The 27,071-nt window shown below is 41.9% G+C and overlaps 1 protein-coding gene across 5 annotated transcripts in view; it reads right to left on the bottom strand.

Moving 5' to 3' along the window:
* Positions 1-201: 201 nt before the first annotated feature.
* Positions 202-27,071, bottom strand: part of LOC148025282 (uncharacterized) — a 132,294-nt gene continuing 105,424 nt past the window's right edge. For 3 of the 5 annotated variants that reach the window (XM_087692072.1, XM_087692073.1, XM_087692071.1), the window contains exons 9-13: positions 2,474-2,602; positions 1,310-1,381; positions 971-1,024; positions 760-807; positions 202-672 (exon numbers count right to left, since the gene is read on the bottom strand). In XM_087692072.1, coding sequence (XP_087548198.1) covers positions 583-672; positions 760-807; positions 971-1,024; positions 1,310-1,381; positions 2,474-2,602 — 393 coding nt within the window. In that variant the 3' untranslated portion in view covers positions 202-582. The remainder of the gene's footprint in view (positions 673-759; positions 808-970; positions 1,025-1,309; positions 1,382-2,473; positions 2,603-27,071) is intronic. The other 2 variants (XM_087692075.1, XM_087692074.1) reach the window with 1 other exon arrangement.

A 27,071-nucleotide genomic window follows, 5' to 3' on the forward strand; every position in this document is an offset into this window, starting at 1 on the left:
GCAATCGGTCAACTCGCGTGCTGGGAAAAGAAAGTCATATGAGGGTATGTGCCTTTTTCCAACCATTGAGACCAGTTTTACACAAGGCAAAAATTTTCTCTTTGCTTTAAGGGGGGAAATGAAGAACAAAGGTTAACACTGTAATGGAAGAAAAGGGACAGATTCTTTGTCATAATAAATTGGATGGGATTTGATCAAGTGGATGTGAAGGTCGTCTTGATATCATTCCATTCACTACATTTAATTTCGATAATTCAAGTCTTTGTGGATGTGAAGGAAATATACAATCAGCCCGTTTGCTCCTTCCAGCACAAGCATCGGGCTGTCTGATGATAAACGAAGTGAACCCCTAATTGTGGGGGAACCCCAAAGAAGAAATCCCTAGACCTCTATCTTTGTATCAGAAAGTCGTTCAGCGAAGCCCTTTCTTAGGCTGAAGCTTTTCTAATCTCGGTGGTAGGGGCGATCCATGACGTAGTTGAATTCATTTTAGGGTCATCCTGTCAGTGTCTTCTTTGCATAATATATCCTTGTTTGATAGGGGTGTCTCACTAATTCTGCAACCAGAGGCCTTTCATCCTATCATTCAGCTTTAGAGTCTTCCATTTTCCACAGATATTGTTTGAGACCAGTCTCTTCTGCTGACCTCCTCAGTTTCTTTAAAGCTTTTATCTGTAGTTTGTGCCCCAAACATGAATCAGCATGCTGTTTGATATGTAAGAGCATTAAAAAATTCGAGTGTTTGGAGTCTGGACTAACCTCAAACATGCGCACTGCTTCATGGCTTACACCTAAATTGGCTGCTATCTGAACACCAGAACGAGTGTACAAAATCAGTACCTCCCTCTACATTTCTAGCCACAATAATCTTAGACTATAAAAACTGATCTGTTCTGATGTTGCCCCCTAGCTTCAGCATCACATATTAAAGGCTTTATATCACATTACTTGTCAGATTGTCTGCCTATACCTGAACAAGGCTTGAAGGGCTTCCTCCATGCAATCCATACTTCATAATCAAAACCTGTTACCCGAATTTGTTTGGGAAAAATACAAAGAAAACCTTCAGAGGTCAACAAAGAAGAGGAGATTCAGATTCACTAAGAAATATTAAAACCCAGATCATAGGACAACATTGTCTAAAAGAACCAACGTTACCTTTCAATGACCACACATGCGTTTTCCCTCAAGACAAAGAATACAAGTAAAATATTCTCTCTCCTAATAAGCTTAAAGTTCTATACCACTCTTTCGATAATTCAAGTGCATTTTAATTAGATGCGAGGTAGTAAATCCACCAAGGGGACACCTGTGATTCACGTGGAGTAAGACCACAAAGAAGGCTTCTCAGTTCATCCTTCACTTCGCTCTGCCACAATACCTGCCATAGCAAGGCTGATAATTAGTTTCAGATCTTCAATACTGTATCTACAGGTTTTGCAAACAAGGTAAAGAAGATAAAGTAAACTTCTTGAGATCTAGAAGCTCCTCAAACACTTAAAAACAGTATTCTGTATATTTAATTCTTTCTTGACAAGAAAACTAAACATGTACTGGTCAAGAGACACCCAACAAACAATCTTCAAAAAAGGATAGCCAATCAAAACCAATTTCCTATTCTAGAATATGAATAAGGATAGGCTTTATAAAGAAATACTTGTCTACAGATAACAAACACAATAGTATGACAAAGCATAGACTAATAAAAGAACCCAGTAGGGTTGGGGTAACTTCAATAGACAAAAATTAAAAGAAAATAGTAGATGAACAATTCGCAAGGAAGAATAGAAAATCCACAAAGCTTGCATGATTCAGTACTGGGTACATCTCCCCCTATGCATTGGTGAGCATCTTCCCCATGCATGTATTTATTGATTGTATTAAGCTTTTGTGCTCAAAACACATTGAAGACATCTTTTTATGTTTTTACTTCTAATAAATACTTCCAAAATAAATCAATTGCACATGTGCACATGCAAAGTCTTTGCCCTTATGAGCACCTATAGAAGTATAATATTTTCACATTGTGTAGTCTACAATTTTCAATAATATTTTCAGGCTATGAAGCATATAATTTCCATGCATTAAAATGTTCATCTCAAAATATTAATTCCACATAACTCCGTCTAATAATCTGCTCACCACAACACAAAACACAGTATTCTTTCGTCTATTTGTCAAGCATAATGCGACCAATATCACACGTACTACTTATGCGATAAGTCACGGATCATGTGGCAAATAAATAAAATTCACAATACATAAAATAAACTTATTTCCATCTTGAGTTTTGGTAAAATACCGTGACTAACAATTCCATAGGGACAATAAAAATTGAAGATAAATAATAAATAAATACAATGCTCAATGTAGCAAACACACTCTGCAAGTTGAACATTGAACCTCAAACTCATCTGTCTCTAGGACCGGGACAAACAATATGAGTTGAAGAGTGTGTCGTACTCTCACAAACCTTGAAACGTAGTAGATGGCCTTTGAATGTGTCTGGCAGCAACAAACGCAAATCAATGAAGCGTGAATCGGTGTTGAACGAGGCTAGACAGCTCGAAAGAGTGTCAAACTGATATTGATGGCAGCAGATCTGAAAGCACAGCCTATTGTGATGACATGGTAACTTGGTGAGTTGTAACTACAGAAAACTGCAAAACACAAGCTGCAAAATCTAATGTGGCCTGCTGAACAACAAATGCACATAATGGTGATGATGTGGTAGGTTGGGTGATAGGCTAGAGGCTGTAAATGGAGGCAAAAAGTAGTTGTACAATAGTAAACACAGCTATAGGGGAATATATAGAAGCAAGCTCTAGCATTAGATAGCATCTCAAACTAAGATACCCTAAAAAATAGGGTGTGAACAGTAGAGACAAGCGTGCACTAGCAATTTGCAGAACAAGAGTAGGTTGAGTGGTAGGCAGCCTGTCTATTTATAGACGTATGGATCCTCCCAAATTAGGGTAAATTGGCTTATGGGACACAAACACGCTCTAGAAATAAGTTTCTTTTTAATAAAACAAAACAAACAAGCTATCCCAACCACCTGTGGGTGTTAGTGAAGAATGGAAGCATGGGAAATTGTGTGTAGAGCTACTAGAGAGACTGCCCAAGGAAATTGCTATGTGAACTACCACAAATATCGTGAATTTAGACTCGACCCTTCTCTAACTGAAAAGGGATAAATGCGTAAATGTATGTTTACAAGAACAGAATGCCAATACATGGGATAATGCAAAATGCCATGCTCATATAAAATGATGTACAATGGTGCCACTTGGACAATGCCTTCACAAGAGAATTATTCACTTGCCCAAGCGTCCTTTTATAATCATAATCATCTTGATGATATGGATAATGATACAAAGTACAATAATAATGTCTATGAAGTAAAATGTAATTAGAATCCTTAAAGAAAATCACACCCTCTCACCACTAGATAGTGAAAGGGAAAGCTAGACAGACCCCCCTCTCCCTATCAGGTTGAAGTAGAAGGGGAGGGAAAACCCATGTTGATACAAAGTACAATAGTGTCCATGAAGCAAAATGTAATCAAAACCCTGTAAACACCAAGAGAAGAAAACCGCCCTCTCTCACCATACTAAACGGTGGAAGGGAAAGCTAGAGAGAACCCCCTCTCCCTATCAAGCTGAAATAGAAAGGGACCAAGCACCAATGTCAATTCTAGATAGCAAGTACTGTAGAATCGGATAGTTAACTAGCTTGGTTAAAATGTCTACAAAATTGTATATTGATAGCTCTCTAGTGAAATGGTAGTGCACTTCTACGTGCTTTATCTTTGGACTAATGATGGGTTTACCAACAAGTGCAATGACACTTGAGTTGTCATATAAGATCACAATTGGAATATCACATGGGATTTGAATGCCACCGGTGAGCTCTTAGGTAACAACACATGTGGTGCCATTGTAGAGTGCCCTATACTCCACCTTAGCAATGGAGATAGCCGCCATCTTCTCTTTATGGCTGGACCAAACAATGATAGCTATATTAAGAGAGAAGATGTAACCACTATGGGAACACTAGGTATTAGGATTACTTGCCCAATCAAAATAAGTGTAGCCCTACAAAAGCAAACCATAACCATATGTCAATCCATAGTAATAGGTACAAGGGGTGTATATCTCAATACATATACACATGCAATCCAATGTGACATCTTAGGTGTATTGAAATACTCATTGAGCAAAGATATTGAGTAAGCTAAGTCTAGCTCAGTATAAATCAACCAGAGGAGTTCCCCTACCACAAACCTACGAGAGTGATCATTGAAAGACTGACCTTGAGGATCCTTAGGTAGTTTCATAGTGGGTTCAAGAGGCATGACCATAAGCTATATCTAATCAATACAAAACGGCTCAACCAACTAAAGGGCATATTTCTGTTGAGACACAAAGATCTCATTCCCAAATCAAACAACCTCCGTGCCCAAAAATAAATCATCTACAAACAAAATAATATAGATGACCCTCTCTGCAATAGTTTCAATATGCAAATTTGGATCATATGGGTAAGAATGGTAGCCATGAGTTCTAAGAACTCATCCATCATATGGACTATCCATGCAATGCTTGCTTCAACCAATAAAGAGCTTTTTGTAAATCAAAGACATTATCTTTATGATCTGAACGAGAAAACCTAGGAGGCAACTCCATATAGACTTCCTCATCCGAACAATCGTTCAAAAAGGCACTTTTGATATCCATCTAACAGAGCCGTCAACCATCGTAAGCAACTAGTTCAAGTCATAGGCAAAATAATGTCAACTGCGCAATCGGAGTAAATATCTCTTCATAGTTAACACTACACCATCGGAGGCAATGCAGACTGAGAAATCCACTCAAGGTTTGGTACAGTGGGTTGCACAATATCCCTCTTATTAGAAACTACATTTCTTTGGATAATAACATTGTTTGTCCTAGGATTAAACTATTGAACTAAAAAATAATTAGCCTTAATTAAGCAACCCCAAAATATAAATTAATTAATGAATTTTGACCATTTCTTTTAAACAAATGTAGTTTAAGAGAGTTTCAATGTCCCACATGTAAACCCTAATTTGGGAGTCCCAAAACTTTCTATAAATAGACAGCTTGTCTTCCCACTCAGCCCAATCTCGTTTTTGCACGTTACAAGTGCTAGAGCTTCGCTGCCCGCACCTTGTTTGCAGAGAACATCTCAACCAAAGCTACCCCACATTGTCTACCCCTATCTAGCGCTTGTTTGTGGCCGCCTCCTCGTTGTCCTCACCATCTACTACTACCGCTTACTTTCCACCTTCACCTGGAGGCTGCATTTACAACTTGGTGGCTTGCTAAAGGCTATATTTATTGCATCTCCACCATCGTCACCATCTCCTATGCTAGATTTTGATCAGTTGGTTGCTGTTTGACACTGATCCAATTGCCATGTTGCTGTATTCGCCACTACCAAACGTCTTCAGAGGTTGCCTTGTTGCGTTTCAAGATCCATCAACGCACTCTCTAGCTCATTATCTATGCCTTGGTCCTTGGGACACGACAATTCGAGGTTCAGTATTCATTCACTCTCTAGCTCATTATCTATGCCTTGGTCCTTGGGACACGACAATTCAAGGTTGCCTTGTTGCGTTTCAAGATCCATCAACGCACTCTCTAGCTCATTATCTATGCCTTGGTCCTTGGGACACGACAATTCGAGGTTCAGTATTCATTCACTGCATAGTATGTTTGTTGCATAAGCATTGTATTATTCAGATTCATTCATTCCACATTATTCACCGAGTTCATTGTCTCTCACTTACCCTAACCCTAACTATGTTCTATTATTAATTTGTGCTTTGTCCTACGATTGTATTTGTGTTTCTATGTTAGGGCATTTCTTGATATGGTATCAAGCCAAGTAGCTTCTAAAGAAAACTAGACTTTTGATATGAAAGCTCTATATACCAAAACCTTCGGACTGTTTTATGTACAGCTCTTCATCCAAGTTACCATGAAGAAAAGCACTCTTCACATCCATCCAATCCAACTCTAAATCCAAGGATGCAGTCAGAGTAAACAAAACACAGTGTAGTCATCTTCACCATGTGTGAAAAAACCTCCTAGAAGTTTATGCCTTTTGTGTATAGCCTTTAGTAACCAAACGTGCTTCATACTTGGGCTTCCCATCTACATTTTACCTTGTAAACCCATTTATTAGGAATAGCTTTCCTATCCTTGGGCAAAGGTACAAGCTTCCATGTGTTATTCGCATACAGAGACTTCATCTCTTCTTGCATAGCAAGCTCCCACTTTCTCTTGTTTTCTCACGAGTGTGAGTGTGCCTCTCTAAATGTCAGAGGCTCACCTTCATCAATCAGTTAAATGCAATCCAAAGATGGTTGAAACCTCTGTGGCTGCCTTTTGACACGTGTAGACCTTCTTACCCAATGATTTATATTGTTAGGAAATGGGCCTACATCCTCAAGTATGTGTACAACATCACCTGGTGGCTGATTTTCAACATTTTCCTGCTGTTGTAACTTGTTTTCAGCATGTTCCTCTTGCTGTCCTATTCTATCATGTGCATCTATTTGTTATCCATTATCTTCTGGCTGTGGCAAATAGGTTGCTGCTCATTTTCAGCATCAAAAGGGACAGAATCTTCAGCAAATGGTTGTTGAATGACTGGCTGTTCATGCTGAAATTTGACATTCTTTTTGTCAAGGTCACCATATGTAGCACTTTTCAACAACTTTGCCTCATTAAATACTACATCTTGGTTGCATACAATCTTCTTATCCTGAGAAAGCCAAAATCTATAACCAATCTCTACCTCATCTCCATATCCCATGAAGATGCTCTTGATGGATTTCATATCTAGTTTAGTCCTCTGAGTTTTAGGAATATGCACAAAGGCATCACAACCAAAGACATGCAAATGGTCATATGAAGCAGGTTTGCTAGACCAAACGTCTTCAGGAATGCCATTTTTCAATGCACGATTGGGAGAGCGATTGCATATAGGAATTGCAGTTTTAAGAGCCTCTTCTCAGAACTGCTGCGGGAGATTAGCTATGGACAGCATGCATCTGACTCTCTCACAAAGTGTGCAATTATATCTTTTAGCCACGCCATTTGATGTAGGATTGTAAGGGACTGTCAACTCCCTCTTAATGCCATGCATCTTGCAAATTAGAAACATACTCACCTCCATTATCCGTTCTTATAGCTTTTAACTTAAGTCCTTTTTGTGTGGTAACAAAGGCATGAAACCTTTTAAAAGCATCCAACACTTTCTTTTTGCTCTTTAACACATACACCCATGAATTTCTACTAAAATCATCGATAAAAGTGACAAAGTACCGTGCATCCCCATGTGAATTAATAGGCATAATGCATACATTAGAGTGTATTAAGTCAAGAGCATTGGACTTTTTAACTACACTAGAGTAATATAAGGAGACTTCACATGTTTTCCAAATATGTAATCATTATAAAAGTTGAGGTCAGAGCCTTTTATATCGAATCTCTCTAAAAAGGAGAGAACTTGAAGATCTCATTGGCTCATATAGCCAAGTCTTTTATGCCAAAGTTCCATCTGTGAATGAACTTCAGCCACAGCAAAAAAATTGCCAGGTAATGCTTTACAATGCAAATAATACAAAGTCCTCTTTTTGTTGCCTTTAACAATTAGCACAGAGCCCTTGTAGACCTTTCAAGTTCCACTACCAAAGCTAGTAAAATATCCTCTTGCATCAAGCTACTCAATTGACAATAGACTTTTCTTTATGCCGGGTATATATTTGACATCCTACAAAATCAACTCTTGGCCATTTTCAAGGGCTAAGTGAATGGTATCTACACCCTCTATTTCACATGCATAATTGTTGCCCAAGTAAACCTTGCCTAGGCAACTTGCAATGTATTTAGAAAATGACTCCAAAGAGAGAGTAACATTAAAAGAAGCACCACTGTCCACTATCCATAATTGGGACAGCCCATCATGAGCTGAAAGTAAGGCATCAATCACCTCCTTTTTGATGATGTACATATCATCTGCTGCTGCCATAACATCTACATCATTACATCAGGTTGCAACAAGTATCTCTCTAGTGTGTCAAAGAGCTCTTCAATGACCATACTAGATGCAACATTTGCCTTTGCAACTTCTTTTGAGGGAGAGCTGTCATCTTTCTTGTCATCCTTCTTTTTCTTTTCTTGTTGTTTCTTTCTTTCTTGCTCTTTCTTGTGGTGCTGACAATCGGAATTTTTATGCCCTTTTCTGACTTGCCTATAAGATGATAGGCTGAACCATTGCTTTCTCCACTGGACTTTCTTCTAATCTCCTCATTGAGAATAGAGTCCCTAACACCATCAAAGGTTAAAGCAAGATTGTTGCTTAGTGAAAAAACCAAAGACTCCCAACTATCAAGCAAAGTCATCAACAAGAAAATAGCTTTCAATTTATCATTGAAGGGCTGCAAACGAGAGTCCTACAACAACTGACTCAAAATCCCTATGAAAGCACTCAAATGCTCCGATATTGGCTTAGACTCATTCAACTCTATGTTTACAAGCTTGCACTCCAATGCTAGCTTAGACATCCAACTCCATGTTTACAAGCTTGCACATGAAATGCCATTGATTTATTGGAGTTGTATTTTCAGAAGTGTCCATCAACTTTTTCCATATGGCATAAGCTGTATCAAGATGCTTAATGTTTGTAAGTACATCATCAGATACAACCATTTTAATGTATGCAATGGCCTTCTTGTTGAGTCTAGCCCAATCCTCATCTGTCATAGCTGTAGGCTTGATTTCCAAGAGAGTATCATCACAATCCTTGAGAAACAAAATGCCTTGCATCCTGTCCTTCCACAAGTCAAAGCCAATGCCATCAAACCTCTTCATTTCAAAAAGGGATTTAGTGTCACTACTGCTAGAAGCATTAGTGGCCATTATTCAGCAAAGTGCCAAGTACCAATGCTGTATTTTATGATAGTAAATATTAGGTTGTATATTCAGCTAATTTCAGCCCAAAAATTTGCGAGATAATGGCAAGATTTGATCTAAGTTCATGTACAACAATAGAAGGAATGACTTTCAATAATATAACTAAGATTTCAGCATATCATCCATGCATACACCACTACAAAGTGACTCCCACTTCAGCAATCTCACCAAAAATACATTTGCAACAATCCAGATCTACAAGTGATCACTAAGATTGCTGCACCATGAATATTCAGCAATATATCAACTCAATGGGAGCTACCAAACATGTACACTGCATACATATGTACCCGAAAGCACTTCTAATACATAAAAACACCAGAATTCTTTGCAAATTGGAGATAACAAGCTCAAATACTTTCAGCCCATGTAGGTTGTATTTACTATCCATGACACAAAGTAAAATCTGCTTTAAAACAAAGAGCTGTTTACAATCTATCTGAGCTAGAAGAAGGCCATAAATGACTAGTCTTCAGCCAAGATTGCTTACTTGAGATAAGGGAACTTCTCCATAATCAATGTTGGTCTTTAGGAAGCTTCTTCCAAAGGTAATCCTCGTCATTTGATCAAATATTCTTTGATCATTCTTGATCTAAACTTCTTGTCTCGCTGGCCAATGAGCTCCTTAAGCACATATTGAATGATGCCCCATACATGGGTGGAAGCTCCTCTACATAATCCACAATAGATCTTATCCTGAGGACATATATTTTTGAAACCTCACCTAACATGTGGATTAATTTTTAATCACATGGTTAAGTAATTATTACATATGTGAGGTGTAACTGGGATTAGAGTAAATTTACAAGCCCGGGACCCGAGGAAATAATGAGATGTCAAAGGCAAAAGTTGCTATAAGTTATGGCGCACATGTACTTGGTGGTATTTGGTGGTAGTTGTTGGCCTAGGTCATTCATTTGGCCATAAGTGTCAGTGTTGGTGACACTAGAGAAGTAGCGTTTAATGGTACCTAACACCAATCAGATGGTCAAAGATGCCACAGAGACACTCAGGAATCGAAGTTATCTAGCTAATTTCATTATTGGTCAGTTTGATTATTTTTCAAGGTACCCAAATAATTATTAGATTAATTTTCACTATTTAAAGACTGAAAAGTAATATTTAATTATGGATAATGCTAGAAAAACCATTTGGGAAGGCTACCACTTGTCAAAGATACCTATGCAATACTGAAAAACGTCTTTACAAGCTGGAGAGAGGTATTTTTAGTGTATTCAGCCTGCAAGAGAGAGAAAGGAGATGCTGCTGCTTTGATTTGCAGCCATTGGAGGACATTCTGAGGCAACTAGAGGCAAGACCAATCAACAACAGGTGACAACATCTACAAGCTATTGAGATAGGACAACAGCAGTAAATGACTGATTTTCTTGAGTTCTTTGCATCTACAAGTTCTTGAGACAGAGCAACAATAGTAAATGATACATATTCTTCAGTTCTTCGTGAAGAAAATCTGAATTTTCTCTCTCCTCAGCATTCTCTCTATTCTCCCAACCTTTTTACAACCTTGCTCCAAAGATTGCAGCATTGAGATCACCAGAGGGTGAGAAATTTCAGATTTCTCTACTATAAACCCTAATCTGCAGCAACATAAATTAGGGTATAGTAACAGTCTCGGGAAACGTGCCATAAATTGGAAGCTCTAAGACTTGGATTCAACAGGGCTGAAACTGTTTTTAGCCTATTCAAGCGGAGGGACCAGCAAATAATTGAATTTGGGGCATTTTCCATCTCCGTCAAAGTGGGTGAAGACTAATTAATTGCTCGAATCAAGGGGCAAATCAGATTAAAGACTTGTTGGTCATTTTGAATAGCAAGGGGAGTTGGAATAACGAAAGGGATTGGGAGAATCCCATTGTACATCAACTTCTTTTTCAATTAAGTTAAATAAATACTGAAAGGGGCATCAATTTTGGGGCCAACAGGATGTCCAATGTCCAAGATTATATGGTAAAGTCTACTTTTCACTTTTGTGAATTTGTTAATTGCAAATAGTGCTTAATCAGGTTATTTACCACCCTATCCAAGGAGGAAAATTGGTTGATATGGTTCCATTGCCGAGATACCACTCAATCCCTTGATTTGGTGGGCTTGAGACACTTGATTGCAAGCCAAAGCTTTGTGCTAGTACTGATTTTCACTCTCAGCTGAGATATTACAGCAATATGTCTTCATACAATGAGATGGGACTTAAGCAATGATGATGCCTCTTAGTATGAACGTTCACATGGAAATGAGGAAAATGCAATATCTGACCTTGAACAAGGCTTAGACCATGGAATGTTACTATTGGGCAAGATGGACAGCATTTTAGGGCATAAGGAGGTTGATGACCAGCAAAGTGAAGAGGAATTTGATGACAAGTTTAAGAATTGGATGAGGACAACAACAAATCTATTTGCTAAATTGGCAAAGGATCCGCAATATACCTGATTTTTGAATGTTCCAAAGAAGGACAACAAAGGCAAGAATAAGAAGTCGTCTTCTACACCTTTGGGACAGCAAGATGCACCAAAGATAATGCCAAACCCTCATTTGAAGCTCCCAAAGATACTAATGAAATAAAACAGTTACTACCTACGGGGCAAGGAATGCAAATGCAAGGCGAAGTGCTAATCCAATAAATTTTGGACAGCCAGGCATGCATGCTATGATGGGGTAGCTAGGATATTATGGTGAAAGCACGATTTTTCATGCTATGGTTGGACAAGGATGGCATACAAGAATGAATGGCACAAATCCCTATGGTAGCAGCAACCAATGCATCGTGTGCTCATTGAAAAGCTTCTATTGCATATACGAGGATATGTGGACAACGGAGAGTTCTTCATCGCTCCACTTGAGGGTTATGATGTATTGCTTGGTATGCAATGGTGTCACCATATGCATGCAATGATTGATTCTCATGCAAGAAAGATCACTATTCAACATAAGAGAAAGGCACTCACACTTGATGTAAATTTGAAAGGTAAATCTATCCCTATTGTATTTGCAGCTACCATTTCTAAAGTAATAAAAATTATCTTTCAACGTACTTGGTTTTTACTAAGGATAAAGATGATAGTGAGAATGTTGGGAACATGTCTAACTTAGTATCATTTGTCATTTCTCATAATGTATATTGATTGCTTCTCTTAGTTACTTCCACGGCAGCTACCGCTTGAAAGACCAGAGAGCCATGGCATAGTCTTATCCCTGGAAGTAGCCCACCTAATAAGCCACCCTACAGAGTCAGTGCAGCCCAGCAGGAGGAGATTATGAGTTAGGTAAATGAGCATCTCCGTTTTGTTCTACAGTGCTTTTGGTGCAGACAAAAGACGGTTCATGGTGTTTGTGCATTGACTAATGTTATGGATAGATTGCAAGGGGCAACTATATTTAGCCGTATAGATTTGAAAACTAGGTATCATCAAATACGCATTAGACTGGAAGATGTGCCTAAGACAACTTTTAGGACATCTTTTGGATTGTATGAGTTTCTTGTTATGCCTTTTGGACTTATGAATGCTCTTGCTACTTTTAATCGGATGATGGATCCTTTCTTCAAGCCACAGAGAGAAATTGTGAGCACTTTCTTTGATGACATGATTGTCTATTCAAATAATCAGGTAGAGCATAGAGAACACGTGGACATTGCGTTCAATGAACTGCGTGAGCATAGGGTGGTTATCAATGATAAGAAAAGTGAATTCTTCTTGCATGAAATCCACTTTTTGGGGCATCTTGTATCGGTTGATGGTATTCACATGGACCCTGCAAAGGTTGAGGTAATATGATGATGGCCACCTCTGAGGAATATGCATGAGATCCACAACTTCTTGGGTTTATGTTCTTACTATAGGAAGTATGTATGTGGTTTTACTGAAATTGCATCTCCATTGCATGCCTTGCAGAAGAAGGATATACCATTTAGATGGACAATAGTGAAAATTTCAGTATTTAAAAAGTTGAAGGAAAAGATGACTTTCGATCCTGTGCTTATGTTGCTCGATCTAAGGAAGTCATTCATAGTTCAATATGATGCACGTGGTAACAGCATTGGGGCTATTCTTATGCAGGACAGCCGAGTTGTGGCTTATGAGAGCCGAATTCTCCACAGTGTAGAAAAGAATTTGCAGGTCTGTATATAGGACTCATAGGTGGTGATGCCATGGTTAAGGCAGTGGAGTATTTCTTTTATTGGCTAGCTTTGAGGCATGATAGAGAACAATTTGTTAAGACATGCATCGTATGCCAGAAGGTAAAGCATGATAGGCAAAAGATGCTGGGTTTGTTACAGCCCTTGCCAAGGCCTATTTTGTCGTATGCCAGAAGGTAAAGCATGATAGGCAAAAGATGCCGGGTTTGTTACAGTCCTTGCCTATTCCAAATAGGCCTTGGCAGAGCATTGCAATGGACTTTATTTTTGAGCTTTCTAAGACACCTACAAGGAATGATGGAATATGGACTATCATTTGCAGGTTTAGCAAACAAGCCCATTTCATTCAGGTGAGGAAGAAAATAAAGGATGATCATATGGCACGATTGTTTTTGTAGCACATCTTTAAGTATCATGGTATATCAGAGTTGATCATTAGTGATCGAGACCCCCGGATGACCAGTTTATTTTGGAAGTACTTGTTTGAGAATATAGGTGCCACGCTGAAATTCTCATAATCCTTTTCCATCTACAAACTGCGTTTTAAAAAGGCAAGCCTGAAAAATATGAAAGGAAGAGAAATATTATATTCGAAGTTGAGTATGAGATACTATGGGCCCTTCCAGGTGTTGGAGAAGATCAGCGATGTGGCATATTGGCTGAAATTACCTCCACATTGGTGGATACACAATGTCTTTCATGTCAGTTTGTTGAGGCCTTTTCATGGTGATATGCCAGAGGATATGTTTGCTGAAATTCAGCCTGAGATTGAGGAGTTGGATGAGATTTTGGTACCTGAGTAGATTTTGGCACATAAGGAAATAAAGGTCAAAGGTAAAGTTTCCAAGAGATACTTGGTGAAACTTCAAAGTTATTCACCAATGGATTGCCAAATGGATGGAAGATGATGACTTGGCAGACCATCCTCAGTTGTTGCAGCTTTATCTAGATGCCTTTCACATTTAGGTTCCATCGCGTTCAGCAGAGCAAGGGTCCGAAGTATTGCTTGATGCTCAAGGGGGAGGTAGCAATTCCACTTCTCTAGTTATGGACAACTCTCATATGTAGTGGGTCTCGGATGCATTCAGCATGCATCCAAGGTACTCTGCTGACACTATGTTTGCCATGAGGTCACTACTTAGTGTACTAGTCACTATGAGATGTATGCAGATGAGTAGTTATGGACAGCTCTCATATGTAGTGGCTTTCGGATGCATTCAGCATGCATCCAAGATACTCCGCTGACACTATGTTGCCATGAGGTCACTACTTAGTGTACTAGTCACTATGAGATGTATGCAGATAAGTATGAGTTTCACCCGAGCACTGGAACTATACTTTTGCATTAGCTTATGATCAATTTGGCATGAATTTTGTCTTAATTTTGAGATAAAAATTCTAATTAGTTTCAGCTCAGATTTTGACAGGCTTGAGAACCGTTTATGGTCACTTTTTGGATCAGTTTTGCATTGATTGCTGGTCAGTTTTTGCAATGAGTTTGTGATTACTTTAGGGTCACATTTGTAGCAGTTTGTGATCAGTTCTCAGATCAGCAAGTGATCAGTTTATGATCAGATTATGCTCAGTTTTCAATGGTTTACATCTAGTTCCATGGACAACAGCATATGCTATGACGCCATTGATGTTTCAGCCATGGTTTATTTCTCATGAGCTCAACTCATCTAGCAAAACCAAACCATAACATAGCATAACCAAGTACTAGTCACTATGAGATGTATGCAGATGAGTAGTTATGGACAGCTCTCATATGTAGTGGCTTTCGGATGCATTCAGCATGCATCCAAGATACTCCGCTGACACTATGTTGCCATGAGGTCACTACTTAGTGTACTAGTCACTATGAGATGTATGCAGATAAGTATGAGTTTCACCCGAGCACTGGAACTATACTTTTGCATTAGCTTATGATCAATTTGGCATGAATTTTGTCTTAATTTTGAGATAAAAATTCTAATTAGTTTCAGCTCAGATTTTGACAGGCTTGAGAACCGTTTATGGTCACTTTTTGGATCAGTTTTGCATTGATTGGTGGTCAGTTTTTGCAATGAGTTTGTGATTACTTTAGGGTCACATTTGTAGCAGTTTGTGATCAGTTCTCAGATCAGCAAGTGATCAGTTTATGATCAGATTATGCTCAGTTTTCAATGGTTTACATCTAGTTCCATGGACAACAGCATATGCTATGACGCCATTGATGTTTCAGCCATGGTTTATTTCTCATGAGCTCAACTCATCTAGCAAAACCAAACCATAACATAGCATAACCAAGTACTAGTCACTATGAGATGTATGCAGATGAGTAGTTATGGACAGCTCTCATATGTAGTGGCTTTCGGATGCATTCAGCATGCATCCAAGATACTCCGCTGACACTATGTTGCCATGAGGTCACTACTTAGTGTACTAGTCACTATGAGATGTATGCAGATAAGTATGAGTTTCACCCGAGCCTTGGAACTATACTTTTGCATCAGCTTTGATCAATTTGGCATGAATTTTGTCTTAATTTTGAGATAAAAATTCTAATTAGTTTCAGCTCAGATTTTGACAAGCTTAAGAACCGTTTATGGTCACTTTTTGGATTAGTTTTGCATTGATTGTTGGTCAGTTTTTGCAATGAGTTTGTGATTAGTTTAGGGTCACATTTGTAGCAGTTTGTGATCAGTTCTCAGATCAGCAAGTGATCAGTTTATGATCAGATTATGCTCAGTTTTCAATGGTTTACATCTAGTTCCATGGACAACAGCATATGCTATGATGCCATTGATGTTTCAGCCATGGTTTATGCTTGGTTGTGCTATGCTATGGTTTGGTTTTGCTAGATGAGTTGAGCTCATGAGAAATAAACATGTCACATGATAATCTCACAATGTTTTTTTATAAGATTCTTTGTGAGTCTTATGATATGTTATGATTAGCTGGTAATTTTCAGCATGTATTGGGCATATGGAATGGTAGAGCAACAATGTACAATGTTGTGTTAACTATGATACCTTCTGGAGATTCCAATCTACTATTTTACTTTTGATGCATTTGGCAGTGCAATTGTAGACGATTGCAAGGATTTTAAGGGGGAAGGCTATCATGAGGACATGTATTTTTGAAACCTCACTTAACATGTGCATTAATTTTTAATCACATGGTTAAGTAATTGTTGTATATATGAGGTGTAAATGGGATTAGAGTAAATTTACGAGCCTGGGACCCAAGAAAATCATGAGATGTCAAAGACAAAAGTTACTGTAAGTTATGGCGTATAGATACTTGGTGGTATCTAGTGCTAGTTATTGGCCTAGGTCATTCATTTGGCCATAAATGACACTAGAGAAGTGGCGTTTAATGGTACCTAACGCCAATCTGATGGTCAAAGATGACGCAGAGATACTCGGGAATGCAAGCTGCCTAGCTAATTTAATTATTGGCTAGTCTGATTATTTTTTAGGGCATCGGAATAATTATTAGATTAATTTTCAGTATTTAAAGACTAAAAAGTAATATTTAATTATGAAAAATGCTAGAAAAACCATTTGGAAAGGCTGTCACTTGTCAAAAATACCCATGCAATACTGAAAAACGTCTTTACAAGTTGGAGAAAGGTATTTTAGTGTATTTAATCTGCAAGAGAGAGGGAGGAGATGCTGTTGGTTTGATTTGTAGCCATTGGAGGACCTTCTGAGGCAGCCAGGGGCAGGAGAAGACCAATTAACAGCAGGTGACAACATCTACAGGCTGTTGAGATAGGACAATAGTAGTAAATGACTGATTTTCTTGAGTTCTTTGCATCTACAAGCTGTTGAGATAGGACAGCAACAGTAAATGACACATATTCTTCAGTTCTTTGCGAAGAAAGTCTAAATTTTCTCTCTCCTCAGCATTCTCTCTATTCTCCTAACCTTTTTTTTTGCAAATAAAATGTGGCTGGTTATATTACTAAAAAAAACCCGATTACAATGGAGTGCTCATGCTCAACAGACTAGCTGGAGCTGATAAAAGTCACTAGTACATTATGTATACAGGCCTCTCAAGGGGTTCTGGGGGGAATGAGGACAAGAAGTCATGGAGGGGGGGTGTATCGCCATCTGGGGTTCCCAAGTGCACATGAAATGACATCGGAGCTCCTGACGTGAGCCCTGGATTCGTCGCCCCGCACTTGATTCCATCGACCGCGGAGAGAGTAGATGATGGAGATCCAAAGCTCTACTAAGGTCGCCTATACTGAAAGTCTCTCCGCCGAAAGCCTCCTAACACCGCGCCTTCTAGATATGCCAACCAATAAGACTCCCTATGATCTCCCATGCCTCAGAGTGGTTTGCTGTGGGCTCCAATACCTGGCGGATGGGTAGAGCCTCTAAATTGACCACTGCACGTGATTCTGCCTCGATAATGAATATCATGTCCTGCATCTCGGCCTCATACAAAAGGTGACCGCCTACGAGCAGAAAGCTCCCCATAATATACATCCAAGGCCGGGTACTATACGGCGGCATGCTCCTCTCCATATGAGCTACGCCACCTCACATGACCAAAGGTAGTGCTTTGGTGTTTCTAGAGGTTGCTGTGTGCAACACTTACAACCTCCCTCCTACATTTGGGCAAGCCAGCTTTCCACCGTCAAGCCTCCATGTGTCACTAGCCGTAAAAAATACAATACCCTTCTCAGCCTCCAGCTATCCCATAGGTGGCACCAGAAGGTTTGTTAGAAAGGCTTCGTGATGTTGTGCTCCACCCAATGCCTACTACATGACGATGCCCAATCCATATTTTCTTGCATTAGTACGTATCTGCCAATCCTGGCGGTGTACTCTAGGAACCTCGGCGGCTTCTTGGCGATTGCAGTGGACGGCCATAGCCACTCTCCCAGATCCCACTCTAGCTCAAGTGGCTTGCCCTTCCAAATCCAGAGACACCACTCCCTGATTTCTTGTCAAAAGACAAAAGGGTCCAGCCACCATGTCTTCCCCTGAAGGCGAATCACCTGGATCCTCTTCCATGGAAGGACAACTATCTCCTCATCCTACTATCCTCTATTAAGAGCCAGATGCACCCCCTCCTAAACGATGAAGAAAGTCCAAGGTGGAGCACCGCTCACTCTACCTGCCACTTGTAGGGGGATGCCTGCTAAAAACTTAGCAGTCCATACCTTCTTGAGCTCTATCGGCTCTCGTATCGGGGGAGCAAGCCACTCCTAAGATATTGATGCGTCTATCTCCCTTCTCCTTAGCTCCACTCCTCTCTGGTAGCTTGATACTCGCTGCAACACCTCCTCATTCACCATCCTATACACCTCCTGTCATGTTGATGGCACGAGCCGGGCCGGCCTCCCAACCAGCCCACTGGATATTGGGGTGCTTGCCAATCTGTGCCCCTTCTCGATCTTTGACCTGGGCAGATCACCGACTGACGATCTATCTTCTCTTGGCAACCTGGGGGGCTTTGGATTAGGGCCTTACAGAGGCCCTGCCACACGCGGAGCAAGCTGTGTAGGAAAGGTGATTTTGGGGGGGGTGGGGGGGGGGCGTGATCTTTGCTGACGTGAAGATCCATCTCAGGGACAGCCTCCACTCACCGCCAAGCCTTGATCTACAATCTTGAAGACCCTCCTGCAATGACCTTCCATGTCTGCTCTCCTGGTATGAGGCCGCAAATAAATAGCTTGCCCAAGAGGGCCATATTTTGATACTCTAGGTCTATGATCCCAAGGCTTCTCTTTGACCGATGCCGTATGATGGTCGCCCACGCCACCTTGGCCCTGGAATCCTTGGGGCCATTTGACCCGGACCAAAGGAAGTTCCGCACTAGGCGGCGAAGCTGCACTACACAAGATGAGGAGAAGCACCAATACGAGGCGATGTACCAGGCCGTCGCTAGGAGAACTTGGTTAACCACTAGGGCTCGGTCGGCAAGTGAGGCGAGCCGTGCTTCAGTAGGTCAGCTTTCTCGGAATAGAATCGAGGACTAGAAGAAACTACAGGGTGGGAGTGATGTTGAGTCCCACCTGGAACCGTAGGTACTGGACGGGCTGTCCTCTGCTCACCCATCTAAATCTCGGATGGACGCCCCAATCCGTACTAGAGTCCAGGTCTGTGAGGAAACCAATCGACTTTTGCCAGTTGATTTTTGCTCCCGTTGCAAAACAAAACACCTCAAGAGCCAACCTCACTCTCTCCAGCATCAACTCATCGTCCTCTATGTAGAGTTCTGTATCATCTGCATACTTCGAGTCTAACAACTCAATCTCCTCTCTCACTGGAAGTTGGAGGCCGCGTAATCTGCTCACACCTGACATGAGGAAGTGAGACATCGCCTCTGCAAAGAGTAGGAACAGGTACAGGGCCAGGGGGCAGCCTTGCCGGACCGATCTCTCAGGCCAAAACTCCTCCCCTCGCCTACCACCTATGAGGACCCTGCTAGTGGCCGATTTGTAAAGTGCGGAGACCCCGCGAATTCAAGCCTGGGGGAAACCTAACCTCACCATGGTGCCCTCTAGGAAATCCCAGTCCACCCTATCATAAGCTTTCTCGAAACCCAGGAATAGTACAACCAGTCTCTGTCCACTGTGCTAAGCCCACTCTATCGCCTCAAAGAATGTGAATACATTGTCTAGGATGCTTCTATCCTTGATAAAGCTGTGTGTGTGTCATGGATGATGTCTGGAAGTACAGGGCGTCGCCTACCAATCATCTTTGCCAATGCGTTATAGACCATTGACAATAGGGTGATCGGTCTTCACTGGGAAAGCTCCAACTAGTCTCCCCCTTTGGGGAGAAGACTGATAAGGCCTACCGAATGGCTCCCTAGCATCTGTCTTGAAGTGAAAATCTCCTGGAAGGCCATCAGTAGGGGATTCTTCACCACTTCCCAGTAGGTAGTGAAGAAGACCTTAGAGAGGCCATCCTCTCCTGGGCATTATTGCCTGTCGTGTATATGGAAAGCCTCCTCTAGTTTCTTCTCTGTGAAGGCGACTAGGAGAGAGCGTCCCATCTCCTCTATGATGAGGGAAGGGATGTAATCCCAGACCTGCTGTCTACATCGTTGTTCTCTAGCTAAGGCTATCTCCTGCTAGAAAAGGCGTCTGTAGTAGTCGGTGGCAATCTCCATCACCTTGTCTGGGCTAGAACGAGTCCCCCCATACTGATCTCGAAGGCTGTGTATCTCCTCTCCTGAGGTGTGAGGCTGGTGCAGCTAGAAAAACTCCCTGCACATTGTGTCCCCCTTCCGCTCCAAGAAAGTTACTGAGGTGCGAAAAGAGAACTCCAAGCGCCTGTCCTCTAGGCTAGCAACGACTGCTCGTGTGCGCACCTCGTGTGTGTGGAGGGTGGGATCCCCTGGTGCCTCCTGTAATAATCTCTGCATGGCTGCAAGGTCCTGTGGGAGTGCTCTCTCCTTCTCCTAGCTCTGCTGCCTAGCCTGTATGGCTGCCTCTTGGCTGATTCTACTTGACTCGGCTAGGATCTTTGCAACCTCCTTTGCGATCTGGTCCCTCATGCCCCACTCCCTGGTCCAAATCAGCTCTATTTGTCTTGTCACCTCCTCTCTCCTATAAATTGAGTTAGGGATCCGACAAGATTGTGTCTAGGGTAGATGCTAGGAGATCTAGTATCAAGAGAATCGGGCAATGGTAGGACAACGTGGTGCTCGCTAACTACCCAATTAAGCCTCCACGAGAGCCTCCCCACTCTCCCACATAAAACCTGTCCAACTGCTCCAGCAGGACCCCACCTAGCCGCTTGTATCCCCAAGAGAAGTCCAACGACCTCTCCCTCCTGTGGAAGGCAGGATCTCTCCAGGCATCGCGTGCTCCTACTGCCAGTAGAAACACCTCCCATGCCTCTTGCTCCTCCCCAGCGATGCCTTGCTGGTCCTCCAAAGTCTCTAGGGTCTCTAGGTTGTTGAAGTCTCCTCCAACGATCCAGGAGTCCACCTCTGGGAGTCCATCCGCGATCTCCACCCAAAACTTGCTGTGTGCCCTAACATCCGTAGGGGCATAGACATTGAGGACTCCAAGGCACGAGTCCCCAATATCCAATTTGATCCATAGAACCCTCCCTGCTTCTATGGTTCCGTGGTCTCGTACACAGGTGGTGAGACTTGGGCCAATAGAGGTGCATATGCCTCCACTCCTACCGTGGGCACCTATGGCGTACTCCCAGTAAGTATGCGAGCTGCTCAGGAGTACCTTCCCTACCCGCTAGGCCTGGGTGGGAGTGAGCTTGTGCTCCTGTAGAAGTAAGATGTTGATCCGTGCGGCAAGGGCAAGCTATAGCCCTTGCTGAACAATCAACTTTCTGGAACCACGTGCCCCACTGTAGTGGAGACTATTCACATTCCAAGATGCAAGGTGTAAGCTCATGGGGAAACCTGCGACTGACTGAACAGGCATCTGTTCGGTGTGGAGGCTGCTGATGAGGAGGAAAAACTATGGGGCAAGCAAGTACGCTTTGCCGCAAGTTTGGACAGCGAACTCCAATTGCCCATGGTGGCCCTCAGTCGGACCATAGGGGTGATAGATGCTCGAAGTGGTACTATCAATGCATCTATTAGCCATGCTGAGAGTCGTGACTCTATAAACTCGTAGAAATGGACCGCCTGTGCCAGGGGCCACTCGATTACATTCCTCGGAGCTCTCCACTGTGGAGGGGCTCGAAAGATAATGCTCAAGTGTGGGACCTTGGCACCAGCCCACCAGTTAATGTCCATCATGCAACCAGGCCACTGCTCTGCAAACAGTGCTAGTCCTTTTTCCATCCACTAGGAGATGTGGTCCACCACTTGACTCTTCAACTTCTCTATTTGTGTCGTCGTCCAATCCTTTGAGTGAGAGGACCGAAGGAAAAAAGCATAGTTTGGTCCATCCGGTGATGCTAGTAGATGGACCTTGCCCCTCCTTGACTTACGAACCATGAAGATTCCCATCTCTAGAGGTAGTGGGAACTCTCTGTGCTCCGTAACTCTCAGGTAGGAACATGGGCCACTGCGGAAAAACTCTTGTGGCAAAAACAGTTTCTGTCTCGGGAAAGTGTGACGCGTGACAAGGGCAAATGAGCTGGTGGGTGTGTGGGAGGGGGAAAACTGTTGGTGTGAGGAGGATGTGGGCGTGTGTGGCTCATCACCTCCTGTGGGAGGAGGGGGGTGGGTCTAGGGGGATCACCTGAATCGGGTGTGGATCAAGGGGCATGCTCAGTATGAGAGGTGGTGGGGGGGAAGAGGGTCGAGGGATAGTGGGATGGTTGGAGGTAAGTGGCGGGTGAGGAAGGGGGGGCTAGTGGCCCTGAAGGGGAGACTGTGGGTCAGGGTCAGTGGGGGAAGCCTAGGAGGTGGGGAGGTGGGTGTGGGGGCTGTGGGATCTTAGGTGAGGTAGTCTATGGTGGCTGTGGGAAACTACGGTCCTTGCCAGGTGGGGCGGGCAAGGAGGGGTTGCGGAGTGGTCTACCGAGGGGGCGTCGCTCGCCCTCCTGCTCCTTGCTGTCGAGACTGCGTCTGAGGAGCTGGCTGTGCTCCCCCCCTGCCGTCTCCCCCTATGTTGTATTTAGACTTGTGTGAATCCGTCAGCATCCACCTACGGGCCTGTCGATGGAGCCGCCTTGGCTCCGAAAAGTGTACAATTTGCTGCTTGATGCCCAAAGTTGTGGCCCTGATTGCCCACTCACAATGACTTGCTGCCTAAAGGAGTGACCTCTTGCCTCGATCTTCAAGAACTTTGGTGTACTCTTTGTGTCTTTAACGACTACTCGAATCTTTGGGACTCTTGCAATTGCTACTGCATCCGTGAAGGAGGCAAAAAGAAATGTGTCAAAGAGCCGTCCAAAGTTCTCCACTAATTGACGGTACTCTCTTACCACTTCGGGGAAAAGTAAGGTGACTAAGTGTTTGAAAATTTTGTTATGGAGTGCAAATGTCTCCACTGTGAAGCCGCTATACCAGGAAACCATGTAAATGACCCCCTTCGTGGAGACTGCCTTCACGATCTACGTTGTACTAGTGCGCAGTGTGGAGCAGAGTCAATCCCGCAGCTAGGCCCTTGATGGAAAGTGTTCAATGACCTGACCAAAGATCGCTATTTCTTTCAACTCCAACTTTGTGGCATGGACGGCTAAGAGCTGTTCCTTAGAGAGAAGGATGTGCAAGGTGTTTGACTGGGGGGACAATCGCAGAATGCACCAGCATCTGACCAAAGGTTTCTATTGCGCGTCCTGTTGGAAACCTACCTATCATGCTGTTGTGCTCTCGTTTTGGGAGGGGGGGGAGTTTGCTGCAAGGGGAGAGAGCAACTAGAGGTGGGGGGTCGATGGTGAGAAGAGGGGTGGAAAGGGAAAGTTTGTTGTTTTCAAAACGATGGTGTAACCGCCTAGCCAGGCCTCAAGGTAGAAGAGACGGGGAAGCACGTAGGGGGAAGGAAGGAGGAAAATGACGAGGGGTTAGTAAGGGGAAAGGCGGGGAGGACGAGGGAGGGGGGGGGGGGGGGGGGGGGCAGCGGGCGGCTAGGGGGGAAAGGCGGAGCGCGGGCAGGACCCAGGGCAAGCAGGAGCGGGGGGGCGTAGGGTAGGCACGATTGGGGGCAGGCAAGGGGGGGGGGGGGGATTGGTGCAGGTGGGAAAAAGGGAGGACTTGCGTGGCAGCAGTTCAGACGGAGACAGGGGTAGCGACGCGACGCGATGGCGGGGAGTATTCTCCCAACCTTTCTACAGTCTTCCTCCAAAGATTGCAGCATTAAGATTACTAGAGACTGAGAAATTTCAGATTTCTCTACTATAAACCCTAACTTGTATTAATAGAAATTAGGGTTTAGCAGCAGCCTCGAGAAGCGTGTCAAAAATTGAAAGCTCCAAGACTTGGATTCAACAAGATTGAAGCTGTTTTTAGCCTATTCAAGTAGAGGGACCAGCAAATAATTGAATTTGGGGCATTTTTCATCTCCATCAAACCAACTGAAGGCCAATTAATTGTTTGAATCAAGAGGCAAATCAGATTAAAGATTTGCTGGTCATTTTGAACAGCAAGGGGAGTTGAAACACTGAAAGGGATTGGGAGAATCCCATTGTACATCAACTTCTTCTTCAATTAAGTTAAATAAATATTGAAAGGGGCGTCAATTTTGAGGCCAACAGGGTGTCCAGTGTCCAAGATTATATGGTAAAGTCTACTTTTCAAATTTGTGAATTTGCTAATTGCTGTAAATAGTGCTTAATCACGTTATTTACCACCCTATTCAAGAAGGAAGGCTGGTTACAGATCCAATAAAAGGTTTTAACTAACTCACATGGAAGACATTGTGAGTCCTAGTGGATGAGGGAAGTGCAAACCGATATGCCAAGTCACCCACTCTCTTCAAAATCCTATAAGGACCATAAAATCTACGAGCCAATTTGGTGCTAGAGCTATCTTTGAGAGTAGTATAATGAGACTGAAGCACTTTCAAAAGTACTAAATCCCCTTCTTTGAACTCTAGACTCCACCTTTTCTCATTAGCATAAAGCTTTATTTAATCTTGGGCTTTCTTTAGATTCACTTCACATTGTTGAAGGAGAGCCTGTATGCGATCCAATTTTTCCTTGCTCTAAGAGTTGACCTTGTCATTCAAAATAATCGTGGAAAGGGTATCTTGTAGCCATACAAAGTCTCAAAAGGTGAAACTCCTATGCTGGAATAAGTGGAGTTATTATAAGCAAACTCAATTAAATGCAACCATGAATCCCATACATTCTGTACATCATGGCAGAAGTGTCTCAAGTAAGTCTTCAACCACGTATTTACCCTCTCTGTCTTGCCATCTATTTGAGGATGATAGGTTGTAGTAGAAACTAATTTAGTATCCATACAATTGAATATAGCTTGCTAAAAGTTTCTCATAAGCTTGGCATCTTTGTTATGCACTATAACGTGCGGTAATCCATGTAACTTAAAGACATGCTTCATGAATTGACTTACTTCTTGAGACGCTACATATTGAATTGTTGTGGAAATAAAGTGGGTTGCTTTGGTAAGTCTATTCACCACCACATAAATGCTATTTCATTCTTTCTTAGACACAAGTAAACTACTCATAAAATCCATAGTAATATGCATCCATTTACCTTCAAGGTTAGGCAATGGCTATAATAAACCACCTGGCTTTGATATATTGTCCTTGTTTAGTTGGCATGGTACACAACTAGAAACAAAAGCCTTAACATTCTTCCAAAAGCCCTACCAATAGAAACTCTTAGCAATCTTATCATAGGTCTTAAAGACACCAAAATGAACATCTAAAAGATAAGTCTCCTAGACTCCTCTATCCAATCACTATAAAGTTCTGAAATGGATAAAACCTTACATGCCCACATTCTAGATAAGGAATTAGCAACTACAATATCAAAATCATACTTCTAGAATGTAGCTATTCATCTATGTTGCTTTAGAGTGAGATTCGACTGAGATAGGAAATATTTAAGGACCCTATGATCACTTTTCACCCTGAATCGCTTGCCATACAAATAATGATACCTCTTCTTGATTGCATGAAGAATGGCTAGCATTTCTTGGCTATAAAAATTTATTGCCATCTTTGAAAAAGTTAAGATAAACAAGGATAGAAGCTCAGGTAAGCAAATCTTTTAACTAATTAAAACTTTGATCAACTATGGCATCCTTGAAGAAAGCTTCTTTCTGTAGCCTATTTGTTAGAGAGACTGCAATAGTCGCATAATGGTGGATAAATCTCCTATAGAATAAAGATAAACCAAACCATCCATAAAGAGAAGTGATAAAAGTGGTCAACCTGAATTCCACTTTCACTAACAATGTGTTCTAGATATTCTACCTCAATTTGCATGAATGAATACTTGGACTCCTTAGCAAATAATCTATGTTGTTTGAAGACATCAAATATCTTCCTCACGTGTGACAAATGATCTTGTAATGATTTGCTATAGATGAGTATATCATCAAAGAATACCAGCACAAAATGAAAGTTGTCTTAACTTCATCACCTTGCCTCATGCGAATCTGATGATAGTCAAATCGTAAATCTATTTTGTTGAAATACTTTGCTTCTTTCAGCTCATCAAGTAAATTGTCCACCCTAAGGATGGGATACATGTCCTTCACCGTGAATTTAATAAGATCAATGTAGTCAATACACATCTTGAATGATCCATCTTTTTTCTCACCAAGAGTACTAGAGATACATAGGGCAAAGAACTCCGCTCTATAAATCCCATCTCCAATAGTTCTTTAATTTGCTTGTCAACTTCTTCTCTTTCACACTTGGAAAGCCTATAGGGTGGTTTGTTAATTGGCTTAAAATAAGGCTCTAAATCAATTGGATGGTCAACTTGTCTTTTAGGGAGCAATGCTACAAGTATCTAGAATAGATCCTTGTACTCTTTCAAAAGAACTTTCATCGCGAAATTCTTGCCTGATTCTTTGGGCTGATCTGACACATCTTTATTAAGATGTAAGACAAAGATTTGAGATATTTTCTTGAACTTCTTTTTGGCCTACTTTGTTGTAACAATTTGAAAATTCGTTTTGTTATGGATTCCATCAAAGTGTATAAGCTGTCCATCACTAACAAACTCTTAAGTATTGCTGGAACAAGTCCATAACAATTTTGCCTAACCAGATCAACCAATCATTGTCTCATACAATGTCAATGGGGCCCATATCCAAAGTAATGAGGTCCATTTGCTGCCCATAATTTTCAGCCAATTGAATGTTGAGATTCCTGCAATCACACCTACTTAGCCTCTTTGTATGGAGCACTGTGCGCTTAGGACTAGAATCCCATATGCACAGTAGGAGAAGTGCTACCATCCATTTTCCTATAAAGCATTGTACTTGCTCTCTTTTCTAATGCAATGTCATAGTACTTTTGTCCTTCAGTAAAGTCTCTATGTCATTGTCAGTCG

This window comes from Lygodium microphyllum, chromosome 14, assembly GCF_053477565.2.
Source record: "Lygodium microphyllum isolate KBCC chromosome 14, Lygodium_microphyllum_v1.1.10, whole genome shotgun sequence".
Classification (NCBI taxonomy): domain Eukaryota; kingdom Viridiplantae; phylum Streptophyta; class Polypodiopsida; order Schizaeales; family Lygodiaceae; genus Lygodium; species Lygodium microphyllum.